At 48.7% G+C, this 14,697-nt stretch overlaps 1 protein-coding gene across 1 annotated transcript in view; it reads right to left on the bottom strand.

Annotated features, from left to right (window-relative positions):
- The window catches only part of agbl2 (AGBL carboxypeptidase 2), an 85,066-nt gene extending 74,890 nt beyond the window's left edge, over positions 1-10,176 (bottom strand). The window contains exons 1-3 of the mRNA XM_041196670.1: positions 10,143-10,176; positions 8,415-8,558; positions 7,681-7,866 (exon numbers count right to left, since the gene is read on the bottom strand). Coding sequence (XP_041052604.1) covers positions 7,681-7,866; positions 8,415-8,558; positions 10,143-10,176 — 364 coding nt within the window. The remainder of the gene's footprint in view (positions 1-7,680; positions 7,867-8,414; positions 8,559-10,142) is intronic.
- Positions 10,177-14,697: the final 4,521 nt, after the last annotated feature.

The raw sequence follows: 14,697 nt of genomic DNA, 5'->3' as shown, positions 1-14,697 counted from the left end.
ACTGCCCACGCACCCAATCACATCGACACATTGACCGCACACAACCATTCTGATCTAGTCATGGCCCGTACACACCCAATCATTTCTAGACACTGCCAGCACACACCCAATCACATCTTTACACGGCCCACACAACCAATTGCATCAACACAGTGCCCACACACACCCAATCACATCTAAACACACTGCAGGCACACCCAATCACATTGAAACACTGTGCACACACACACAATCATATCTCCACGCTGCACACACTCAATCACATCTACACCTTGTCCGCACATCCAATCACATCTACCCACTGCCCACAAACCCAAACACATTGACACACTGCCCTCACACAACCAATCACAAATACATACTGCCCACACACACCCAATCACATCTACACAATGCCAACACATGCAATAACATCTATACAGTGCCCACCCACACCCAATCACATCTACACACAGCCCACACATACCCAATCACATCTAAACACTGCAGGCACACCCAATCATGTTGAAACAATGTACACACACACACAATCATATCTCCACGCTGCACACACACCCAATCACATCTACACACTGCCCACAAACCCAAACACATTGACACACTGCCCACACACACCCAATCACAAATAAATACTGCCCACACACACCAAATCCATCTACACACTGCCCATACATACCCAATCAGATCTATACAGTGCCCACACATTCCCATTCTCATCTACACACTGCCTGCACACACCCAATCACTTCTCCACATTGACCGCACACACCCAAACAGATCTACTCATGGCCCGCACACACCGAATCACTTCAACACACTGCCAGCACACACCCAATCACATCTACACACTGCCCACACACCCAATCACATCTGCACACTGCCCACACACACCCAATCACATCTACACACTGCCCACACACACCCAATGATATCTACACACTGCCCACACATACCCAATCACATCTGCACACTTCCAGCACACACCCAATCACATCTACACAGTGCCTGCACACACTCATTCACATCTGCACACTGCTGACACACCCAATCACATCTACTCATTGCCAACACACCCCATCACATTGACACACTGCCCACACACACCCAATCACAAGTACATATTGCTCACACACCCAATCACATCTACACACTGCCCACACACCCATTCACATCTACACATTTCCCACACACCCAATCACATCTAGACACTGCCCACACACACCCAATGATATCTACACACTGCCCACACATACCCAATCACATCTGCACACTGCCAGCACACACCCAATCACATCTACACAGTGCCTGCACACACTCATTCACATCTGCACACTGCTGACACACCCAATCACATCTACTCATTGCCAACACACCCCATCACATTGACACACTGCCCACACACACCCAATCACAAGTACATATTGCTCACACACCCAATCACATCTACACCCTGCCCACACACCCAATCACATCTACACTCTGCCCACACACACCCAATCACATCTAGACACTGCCCACACACACCCAATGATATCTACACACTGCCCACACATACCCAATCACATCTGCACACTGCCAGCACACACCCAATCACATCTACACAGTGCCTGCACACACTCATTCACATCTGCACACTGCTGACACACCCAATCACATTTACTCATTGCCAACACACCCAATCACATTGACACACTGCCCACACACACCCAATCACAAGTACATATTGCTCACACACCCAATCACATCTACACACTGCCCACACACCCAATCACATCTACACATTTCCCATACACCCAATCACATCTAGACACTGCCCACACACACCCAATGATATCTACACACTGCCCACACATACCCAATCACATCTGCACACTGGCAGCACACACCCAATCACATCCACACAGTGCCTGCACACACTCATTCACATCTGCACACTGCTGACACACCCAATCACATCTACACACTGCCCACATAAACCCAATCACATTGACACACTGCCCACTCACACCCAATCACAAGTACATATTGCTCACACACCCAATCACATCTACACACTGACCACACACCCAATCACATCTACACATTGCCCACACACACAATCACATCTACACACTGCCCACACACACCCAATCACATCTGCACACTGCCCACACACCCAAGCACATGTACATACTGCTCACATACCCAATCACATCTGCACACTGCCCACACACACCCAATCACATCTACACACTGCCCACACACACCCAATGATATCTACACAGTGCCTGCACACACTCATTCACATCTGCACACTGCTGACACACCCAATCACATCTACTCACTGCCCACACACCCAATCACATCTACACACTTCCCACACACACAATCAGATCTACACACAACCCACACACCCAATCACATTGACACACTGCCCACACACACCCAATCACATCTACACACTGCCCACACACCCAATCACGTCTACACACTGTCCACACACCCAAACACATCTACACACTGCTCACACACCGAGTCACATCTACACACTACCCGCTTACCCAATCACATCTGCACCATGCCTACACACACCCAATCACATCTACACACTGCGCACACACAGCCAATCACATCTACACACTGCCCACACACAGCCAATCACATCTATACACTGCCCACACACACCCAATCACATCTACACATTGCCCATACCCACCCAGTCACATCTACACACTGCCCACATACACCCAATCACATCTACACAGTGCCTGCACACACTCATTCACATCTGCACACTGCTGACACACCCAATCACATCTACTCACTGCCCACACACCCAATCACATTGACACACCGCCCACCCACACCCAATCACAAGTACATATTGCTCACACACCCAATCACATCTACACACTGACCACACACCCAATCACATCTACACAATTCCCACACACACACAATCAGATCTACGCACTGCCCACACACCCAATCACATTGACACACTGCCCACACACACCCAATCACAAGTACATATTGTTCACACACCCAATCACATCTACACACTGCCCACACACCCAATCACATCTACACACTGCCCACACACCCAATCACATCTACACATTGCCCATACCCACCCAATCACATCTACACACTGCCCACATACACCCAATCACATCCACACAGTGTCTGCACACACTTATTCACATCTGCACACTGCTGACACACCCAATCGCATCTACACACTGCCCACACATCCAATCACATTGACACACTGCACACACACACCCAATCACAAGTACATATTGCTCACACACCCAATCACATCTACACACTGCCCACACACCCAATCACACTGACACACTGCCCACATACACACTCAATCATATGTACATACTGCTCACACACCCAAACACATCTGCACACTGCCTGCTCACCCAATCACATCAGCACACTGCCCACACACAGCCAATCACATCTACACACTGCCCACACACACCCAATCACATCTACATAATGCCCACACACACCCAATCACATCTACACACTGCCTGCGCACACCCAATCACAACTACACACTGCCGGCACACACCCAATCACATCTACACACTGCTGGCACATACCCAATCACATCTACTCACTGCCTGCACACACCCAATCGCATCGACACACTGCCCACATTAACCCAATCACATCTACACACTGCCCACACACCCAATCACATCTACACACTGCCCACACACCCAAACACATCTACACACTGCTCACACACCGAATCACATCTACACACTGCCCGCTTACCCAATCACATCTGCACCATGCCTACACACACCCAATCACATCTACACACTGCCCACACACAGCCAATCACATCTACACACTACCAGCACACACCTAATCACATCTACTCACTGCCTGCTCACACCCAATCGCATCGACACACTGCCCGCACACACACAATCACATCTGCACACTGCCCACACACCCAATCACATCTACACATTGCCCACACACCCAATCACATCTATACCCTGCCTGCACAGCCAATCACATCTACTCATTGCCAACACACACCATCATATTGACACACTGCCCACACACACCCAATCACAAGTACATATTGCTCACACACCCAATCACATCTACACACTGCCCACACACCCATTCACATCTACACATTTCCCACACACCCAATCACATCTAGACACTGCCCACACACACCCAATGATATCTACACACTGCCCACACATACCCAATCACATCTGCACACTGCCAGCACACACCCAATCACATCTACACAGTGCCTGCACACACTCATTCACATCTGCACACTGCTGACACACCCAATCACATCTACTCATTGCCAACACACCCCATCACATTGACACACTGCCCACACACACCCAATCACAAGTACATATTGCTCACACACCCAATCACATCTACACCCTGCCCACACACCCAATCACATCTACACTCTGCCCACACACACCCAATCACATCTAGACACTGCCCACACACACCCAATGATATCTACACACTGCCCACACATACCCAATCACATCTGCACACTGCCAGCACACACCCAATCACATCTACACAGTACCTGCACACACTCATTCACATCTGCACACTGCTGACACACCCAATCACATTTACTCATTGCCAACACACCCAATCACATTGACACACTGCCCACACACACCCAATCACAAGTACATATTGCTCACACACCCAATCACATCTACACACTGCCCATACACCCAATCACATCTACACATTTCCCATACACCCAATCACATCTAGACACTGCCCACACACACCCAATGATATCTACACACTGCCCACACATACCCAATCACATCTGCACACTGGCAGCACACACCCAATCACATCCACACAGTGCCTGCACACACTCATTCACATCTGCACACTGCTGACACACCCAATCACATCTACACACTGCCCACATAAACCCAATCACATTGACACACTGCCCACTCACACCCAATCACAAGTACATATTGCTCACACACCCAATCACATCTACACACTGACCACACACCCAATCACATCTACACATTGCCCACACACACAATCACATCTACACACTGCCCACACACACCCAATCACATCTGCACACTGCCCACACACCCAAGCACATGTACATACTGCTCACATACCCAATCACATCTGCACACTGCCCACACACACCCAATCACATCTACACACTGCCCACACACACCCAATGATATCTACACAGTGCCTGCACACACTCATTCACATCTGCACACTGCTGACACACCCAATCACATCTACTCACTGCCCACACACCCAATCACATCTACACACTTCCCACACACACAATCAGATCTACACACTGCCCACACACCCAATCACATTGACACACTGCCCACACACACCCAATCACATCTACACACTGCCCACACACCCAATCACGTCTACACACTGTCCACACACCCAAACACATCTACACACTGCTCACACACCGAGTCACATCTACACACTACCCGCTTACCCAATCACATCTGCACCATGCCTACACACACCCAATCACATCTACACACTGCGCACACACAGCCAATCACATCTATCCACTGCCCACACACACCCAATCACATCTACACATTGCCCATACCCACCCAGTCACATCTGCACACTGCCCACATACACCCAATCACATCTACACAGTGCCTGCACACACTCATTCACATCTGCACACTGCTGACACACCCAATCACATCTACTCACTGCCCACACACCCAATCACATTGACACACCGCCCACCCACACCCAATCACAAGTACATATTGCTCACACACCCAATCACATCTACACACTGACCACACACCCAATCACATCTACACAATTCCCACACACACACAATCAGATCTACGCACTGCCCACACACCCAATCACATTGACACACTGCCCACACACACCCAATCACAAGTACATATTGTTCACACACCCAATCACATCTACACACTGCCCACACACCCAATCACATCTACACACTGCCCACACACCCAATCACATCTACACATTGCCCATACCCACCCAATCACATCTACACACTGCCCACATACACCCAATCACATCCACACAGTGTCTGCACACACTTATTCACATCTGCACACTGCTGACACACCCAATCGCATCTACACACTGCCCACACATCCAATCACATTGACACACTGCACACACACACCCAATCACAAGTACATATTGCTCACACACCCAATCACATCTACACACTGCCCACACACCCAATCACACTGACACACTGCCCACATATACACTCAATCATATGTACATACTGCTCACACACCCAAACACATCTGCACACTGCCTGCTCACCCAATCACATCAGCACACTGCCCACACACAGCCAATCACATCTACACACTGCCCACACACACCCAATCACATCTACATACTGCCCACACACACCCAATCACATCTACACACTGCCTGCACACACCCAATCACAACTACACACTGCTGGCACACACCCAATCACATCTACACACTGCTGGCACACACCCAATCACATCTACTCACTGCCTGCACACACCCAATCGCATCGACACACTGCCCACATTAACCCAATCACATCTACACACTGCCCACACACCCAATCACATCTACACACTGCCCACACACCCAAACACATCTACACACTGCTCACACACCGAATCACATCTACACACTGCCCGCTTACCCAATCACATCTGCACCATGCCTACACACACCCAATCACATCTACACACTGCCCACACACAGCCAATCACATCTACACACTACCAGCACACACCTAATCACATCTACTCACTGCCTGCTCACACCCAATCGCATCGACACACTGCCCGCACACACACAATCACATCTGCACACTGCCCACACACCCAATCACATCTACACATTGCCCACACACCCAATCACATCTATACTCTGCCTGCACAGCCAATCACATCCACATGCTGCCCAGATACCCAATCACGCCATCCACACACACCCAATCACATCTACACATTATGCACACAAACCCAATCACATCTACACATTATCCACACACTGCCCACTCTGCACTCACATCATCTTTGTAGCATAAGGCTCTGTCGCATAAATTGTGAGGATGACTACAGTGTCCCCCACACGGTGATGTATGAGATCACATGACCAGCACCCAGGGTCAGTCCAGTGTTGGACAGAGCCATGTGTACCAGGAAGCATGGAGACAGCTCCTAGCTAGTACCCTTTACTGTATGTTTTTAAATCATTCTAAAAGACAACAATGGCTTACAGTTAACCTACATATGACCATGAAGAGTTCTTCAGCCCCACTGAACTGTAGCCAACACTCTACAATAGTCTTCACATATGCCCAAATAGCCATTCTTAAATCTATACATTACACTAACACCCAGGTTTGACAGACCACACTAGACTGGGTTGACTGGGGAATTGTGGGATCATATGTTAGGAGTTAACAGAAATGTCACCTGTGAAATCCTCTCTGCAAACCCATTATCTGAGAACTGGAGAACTCTGGGACTGGAATAAACTGGCAGAAACTTCCCAGACCAAATCTATCCCTTAAAGACAGAAACAACATCAAGCCAGCTCGGGCTTCACAATTCAGCTCCCAAACATAATACGAGCAAACTCTCCTGGCCTTACCAATATGGCGGATTTGTTCCTTGATGACTTCGCACTCTATTGGCCATCGTGGAGTTTGCTGTGGGCCACAGGTAGCAATAGCATAGAGACTGCGGGGTTCACGGAGACGGGGAATGTGCTTGCCAGCGTGATGTGCAAACACCACCTGTCTGGTCCTCAATAACTGGTGCTCATTTATGAAGGAATCTGAACAGTTCAAAGTAAAAGTCTTTTAACTGGCACAATCAAAAGGATTTTAATATTTCCAATGCTGATACATTCAGACAGAGCTAACAATGTCAAACATTAAAGTAAGTGTTCACATACTGATGGTGTGTGTATACAGACTAGTGGAGCCCTCATCTGTACATACACTGAAACACGTGATATCAGTCACAAACATAACGCTGCTCTGGCTCTGATGAATTCCCTGTACACAGTCTCCGCACTGCCACACACACTGAGACCTTCCCAACACTGACAAGCTCACTCCACCCTCATTTACATCCCCCCTCAACAACACCCCCTCCCCCCTCGCCGACACCCACGCCCCCCTTGCCGACAGCCCTCCCCCTTGCCGAAACACCCTCCCACCTCGCCGACACCCCCCTCGCAGAAATCCCTCCCAAATACCAACACCCATCCCCACTCACTGACACCCCTCCCTCCCACCGACACCCCTCCCCTCTCACCGACACCCACACCTCCCTCACCGACGCCCCTCTCCCCTCACCGATAGTCCCACCCTCACTCACAGTTAAATTTCTGGGCCTCTTCCTCTCCCTCAGTTGAGCTGCTGCTGTTGTGTTGAGAATTAGCTCGGTTCTGGTTTGACTCCAGGCCTCTCTCCTGCTGCCAGTTTTGGACATTCATCAGTTCGGAATTGGAGCCAGTGCGATCTGGGCCCAACACAAACAGTGAACCTCTTTCAGTCTGCAACCTCCAACACTGGGGCCTGTCCTTCATTTCCTGACTGATAAGACCAGGTCATACCTGCCCGTGAAGCTGTTGTTTGGGAGGGCTGAGATCAGGGGGATGTCGGGGTTCTGTATCTGGGTGGGGGTCTGTGTCTCTATATGTCTCTTTTGTGTTTGTTCGGTCAGTACTGGCACCACCAGTGACAGGATCGGTCAGTACTGGCACCGCCAGTGACAGGATCGGTCAGTACTGGCACCACCAGTGACAGGATCGGTCAGTACTGGCACTGCCAGTGATAGGATCGGTCAGTACTGGCACCGCCAGTGACAGGATCGGTCAGTACTGGCACTGCCAGTGATAGGATCGGTCAGTATTGGCACCGTCAGCGACAGGATCGGTCAGTATTGGCACTGCCAGCGACAGGATCGGTCAGTACTGGCACCGTCAGCGACAGGATCGGTCAGTACTGGCACCGCCAGCGACAGGATCGGTCAGTACTGGCACCGTCAGCAACAGGATCGGTCAGTACTGGCACCGCCAGCGACAGGATCGGTCAGTACTGGCACTGCCAGTGATAGGATCGGTCAGTACTGGCAATGCCAGTGATAGGATCGGTCAGTACTGGCACCGTCAGCGACAGGATCGGTCAGTACTGGCACTGCCAGTGATAGGATTGGTCAGTACTGGCACTGCCAGTGATAGGATCGGTCAGTACTGGCACCGTCAGCGACAGGATCGGTCAGTACTGGCACTGCCAGTGTCAGTATCAGTCAGTATTGGCACCGCCAATGACAGGATCGGTCAGTCTTGGCCTGACACCTGGCTCCATATGAATACTGTGGTGCTGACCTATGGATGGAGATGTGGTGCGGCCATTTTCCTTATCTATGACCTCAAGCTGATCTAGCTGCAGGCCAGCCCCTGTTAAACAGGTGGCTCTCGCTCATCTGCCTGCTTGGAAATTGGGCCTTGGGATTGCTCTTAATGTTGACTTCAATTTCCCTCCCCTCTCAGCCTCTGGAAAGGCTGTGCATGGGTTCAAATGTCTTCTGAGCCTCATAGAATTCTTCACCTCCCCCACTTTGACACATCCCCTTTAATCAAATCCTTCCCTTTAAATTTCTTCTCTTGAACTTGTCCAGGCCTTCACTTGGAAAAACTCAGCAGGTCTGGCAGCATCGGCGGAGAAGAAAAGAGTTGACGTTTCGAGTCCTCATGACCCTTCGACAGAACTTCAACTCTTTTCTTCTCCGCCGATGCTGCCAGACCTGCTGAGTTTTTCCAGGTAATACTGTTTTTGATTTTGTTTTTGTTTTGGATTTCCAGCATCCGCATTTTTTTTGTTTTTATCTCAGGTCTTCACTTAGTCTATGTGAAAACACTCAGCAGTCAGTCCACTCAAACCTGTACCATCTAACAGAATAGTTAGGCTCCTATTTCCATGGTACGATGCTGGGATCTATGCTGACCTGGGGAATAGCAGTAGTTTTGTAGGTGATATCGTATCGAGGTCTCTTGGGGATCTTAAAGCATCTGAAACCACAAAATTGACAATGGTCACTTACATCCGAAGGGCCTCAAATACACATTCCTCACCATCCCTTAGTGAGTGGCTGAACCCAGACAAAGCTGCTGCACAGATTCAAAGTTGAGCAGATTGTCGCAATATCTTTGAAACTGTTTGCTCCCTACCCAGCAGCTCTGGGATTGCCAGACTCACCCTGATCCAGAAGCAGCCCAGCTACTTCAAATCTCAACAATTCAATTAGATCATCAATTAAGAACCGAAAAAAGTCAAATGAAAGTTGAACAGAATGAGCTGAGTGCCCTAACCACAAGGACCAAGCCCCTGGCAGTCGCTGAATACATAACCCACCTTTAAACACAAAAATATAACAATCAGAATGAGGTAACTAGTCTCCACAGACCTGTGTCGAAAGAGAGAAAAAACAGAATTTCCATAGATCAATATGCAAAACCTTTATAAGACATCACTAAAACAACTTTTCAATGTGTCCTAACTTTTTGCTTTTATCCCAGCTTCAATGTACAGTTTGCAGAATCGGCCAGATAGCTGACTGGGAACTGGGAACTGGGTGATGAGTCACTCACATGAGCTCACTTAGTCACTGTGCTGGTTGGTGCCTCTCCAGTGAGAATTGATCCAGGTTAGACGTGATTTTCTTCTCAGTTCTTTTCTTCCTTCTTCACATTTTCCAGGGCATACACCAGACCATGCTCCACATTGCCTTCAGCGGACGGTGGGTGACTTAAAAATATTTAAAAAAAACAGACACAAGTTAATGAATGCTGGGAAATGTCATTCAAATGAGTGCAGTGCTGGCCCTAACTAGAAAACCCGCCTTCCATCTATCAGAAGGCCAGTTGTGGCGATATTTGCTGAAGATTGCTCAGATACTGAATCAATTTGTATTCACATGCAGCAAGACCTGGACAACATCTGGGCTTGGGTTGATCGTGTGTCACAGATGTTACTTGGCACTAAGTGCCAGGCCATGACCATCTCCAAGAAGAAAGAATACAACTATCACCCCATGACATTCAATGGCATTACCATCACTGAATCCCCCGCTATCAACATCCTGGGAGTTAACACTGCCCAGAACCATAAGACCAAAGGCAGCAGTGTGTACCACCTTCCCTCCGGGACACCCTGGTCCACTCCTCCATCACCCCCTACACCTCATTACCCTCCCACGGCACCTTCCCATGCAACAGCAGAAGATGCAACACCTGCCCCTTTACTTCACCCCTCCTCACCATCCAAGGGCCCAAACACTCCTTTCAAGTGAAGCAGCATTTCACTTGCACATCCCTCAATTTAGTCTTTGCATTCGCTGCTCCCAATGCAGTTTCCTCCACATTGGAGAGACCAAACGCAGACTGGGTGACCACTTTGCAGAACACCTTCGGTTTGTCCACAAGCATGACCCAGACCTCCCTGTCACTTGCCATTTCATGCACCCTGCTCTCTTGCTCACATGTCCATCCTTGGCCTGCTGCATTGTTCCAGTGAAGCCCAAAGCAAACTGGAAGAACAGCACCTCATGTTCTGACTGGGCACTTTACAGCCTTCTGGACTGAATATTAAGTCCAACAACTTCAGATCATGAACACTCTCCTCCATCCCCACCCCCTTTCCGATCCCCTTTTTCCAATAGTTTATAAATTTTTTTTACAACTATTTTTTTCTTTTCCCTCCTATTTTTAAATTTATTTCGATCTATTGTTTCATCTCCACCTTTTAGCCCATATCGATCCCTTCCCCCCACCCCACCCGCACTAGGGCCACCTGCCACTAGCTTGCTTCCCTTAATGTCCCCATTAGCACATCCTTTAGATAATATCACCACCGTCAATACCCCTTTGTCCTTTTGTCTATGACATCTTTGGCAGTCTCTTCTTGGCCTCCACCTATCACTGGCCCCCTATCAAACTCTCCTATCCCACCCTCTTCTACTAGTTTATATTTCATCTCATTTCTATATGTCTTAGTTCTGATGAAGGGTCATACGGACTTCAAACGTCAACTGTATCCCACTCCGCAGAGGCTGTCAGACCTGCTGAGATTTTCCGGGTATTTTTGTTTTTGTACCATCTACAAGATGCACTGCAGAAACGCCTTAAGGCTCCTTAGACAGCACCTTCCAAACCCATGACCACTACCATCTAGAAGGACAAGGGCAGCAAACACATGGGAACACCACCACCTGGAAGTTCCCCTCCAAGTCACTCACTACCCTGACTTGAATATATATCGCTGTTCCTTCAGTGTCGCTGGGTCAAAATCCTGGAACTCCCTCCCTAACAGCACTGTGGGTGTACCCACACCACATGGACTGCAGCGGTTCAAGAAGGCAGCTCACCACCACCTTCTCAAGGGCAATTAGGGGTGGGCAATAAATGCTGGCCCAGCCAGTGACACTCAAATCTCGTGAAGGAATAAAGAAAACTGACCCCTTGCCTGACTGTTCTGGTGACAGGTGAAAATGGAGGCCATGAAGGTTTCCCACTCCCTCTCTCCCTGATTGTTCTTTCAATCTCTTTCTCTAATATATTTCACTGTGTATTTGCCCTCTCTCCATACTCTTTGCTGTACCTGTTCCAAATATCAATTGTTCCACTGGTCAGTCAGTCTCCCAAGTTGTGTTCATTCTTGGCAACTTAGCACTCACTCTGAGACTGCTGTCTGCCCAGCTAGCTTCGTATTGAACTTGTTAATCAGCCGCTTTCAGACCCAGTCACTCTTGCCATGGGTCAGGATGTTGGTTCTTGACTCTCCATCATTTCACCCATCCCCCTCTTCTATCTTTCTCTCGATCCCTAAACCTAAGACCCACATGTACATCTGCCACTGAAACTTTCACACTCTCTGTAACTTTCTCTCCCAGTCGGTCTCTCTCTCCATCAATTTATCTCTCTCTGTTGCTCCAAAACAACACTTCACCGGTGTCCCTTTTCCACTCTCACACTCTGTCCCACACTCATTCAGTCAGCACCTCTCTCTCTCTCTCTCTGCCTCCAACTGTGTCTCCCACACTCTCGGATTTTCACATGCCCCCTGTATCCACTCTCAGTCTGACTCTCTCTTTCCCACTCTGTCTCTATTCTTCAGTCTGCCACTGTCTTGCTATCTATAATTCTTTCTCTCTCTACTACTACTCTCACACTCTTGTCTTCGACATTCTGCAGTCTGAGCTAAACACTTCCCAGCTGGTTTCCCAGCAACCACAAAAACAACAACAGAAACCAGGAGATCGACTCAGGAGCTGCCATAAAATCAGCACATAACTGGCACGTGGATGAAGGCCAGTGATATATAAACCACACCCAGAGCAGGGCCAGTGATATATAAACTGCACCCAAAGCAGGGGCAGTGAAATATAAACTACACCCAGGGCAGGGGCAGTGATATATAAAACAAACCCAGAGCAGGGGTAGTAATATATAAAACACACCCAGGCAGGGGCAGTGATGTATAAACTGCATCCAGAACAGAGGCAATGATATATAAGCCACATCCAGAGCAGAGGCAGTGATATACAAACTGTACCCACAGCAAAGGCATTGATATATAAACCGCACCCAGAGCAGGGGCAATGATAGATAAGCCAACCCAGGGCAGAGGCAGTTATGTATAAAGTTCACCCACAGCAGGTGCAGTGATACATTAGCCGCACCCAGGGCAGGGGCAGGGTTATATAAACCACACCCAGAGCAGGGTCAGTGCTATATCAACCACACTCAAAGCAGGGGCAGCAAAATATAAACCACACGCAGAGCAGGGCAGTGAAATATAATCGACACCCAGATCAGGGGCACTGAAATGTAAACCACACACTGAGGAGTCTCAGTGATGTATAAACCACACCCAGAACTGGAGCAGTGGTATATAAAGCACACCCAGGGCAAGGGCAGTGATATATAAACCGCACCAAGAGCAGGGACAATGATATATAAACCACACCCAGATCAGGCGCCGTGATATATAAACCACACCCAGAGCAGGGGCAGTGATATATAAACCACACCCAGGGCAGTGGCTGTGATATATAGACTGCACACAGAGCATGGTCAGTGAAATATAAACCACACCCAGATCAGGATCAGTGAAATATAAACCATACCCAGGGCAGGGGCACTGATATATAAACCACACACTGATGAGGGTCAGTGATGTATAAACTACACCCAGAGCTGGGGCAGTAAAATATAAGCAACACATACAGCAGGAGCAGTAGTAGTTAAACCACACCCAGAGCTGGAGCAGTGGTATATAAAGCACACCCAAGGCAAGGGCAGTGATATATAAGCCACACACACAGCAGGAGCACTGGTATATAAAGCACACCCAGGGCAGGGGCACTGATATATAAACCACACACTGAGGAGGGTCAGTGATGTATAAACTACACCCAGAGCTGGGGCAGTAAAATATAAGCAACACATACAGCAGGAGCAGTAGTAGTTAAACCATACCCAGAGCAGGGGCAGTGATATAAAAGCCGCACACACAGCAGGAGAAGTGATGTATAATCCACACTCAGAGCAGGGCAACAACATATAAACCACACCCAGTGCAGCGGCAGTGACATATAA

Source organism: Carcharodon carcharias, chromosome 10 (genome assembly GCF_017639515.1).
Source record: "Carcharodon carcharias isolate sCarCar2 chromosome 10, sCarCar2.pri, whole genome shotgun sequence".
Lineage (NCBI taxonomy): Eukaryota > Metazoa > Chordata > Chondrichthyes > Lamniformes > Lamnidae > Carcharodon > Carcharodon carcharias.
The sequence above is the reverse complement of the archived record's forward strand: the minus strand, read 5'-3'. Positions and strand labels throughout refer to the sequence as shown.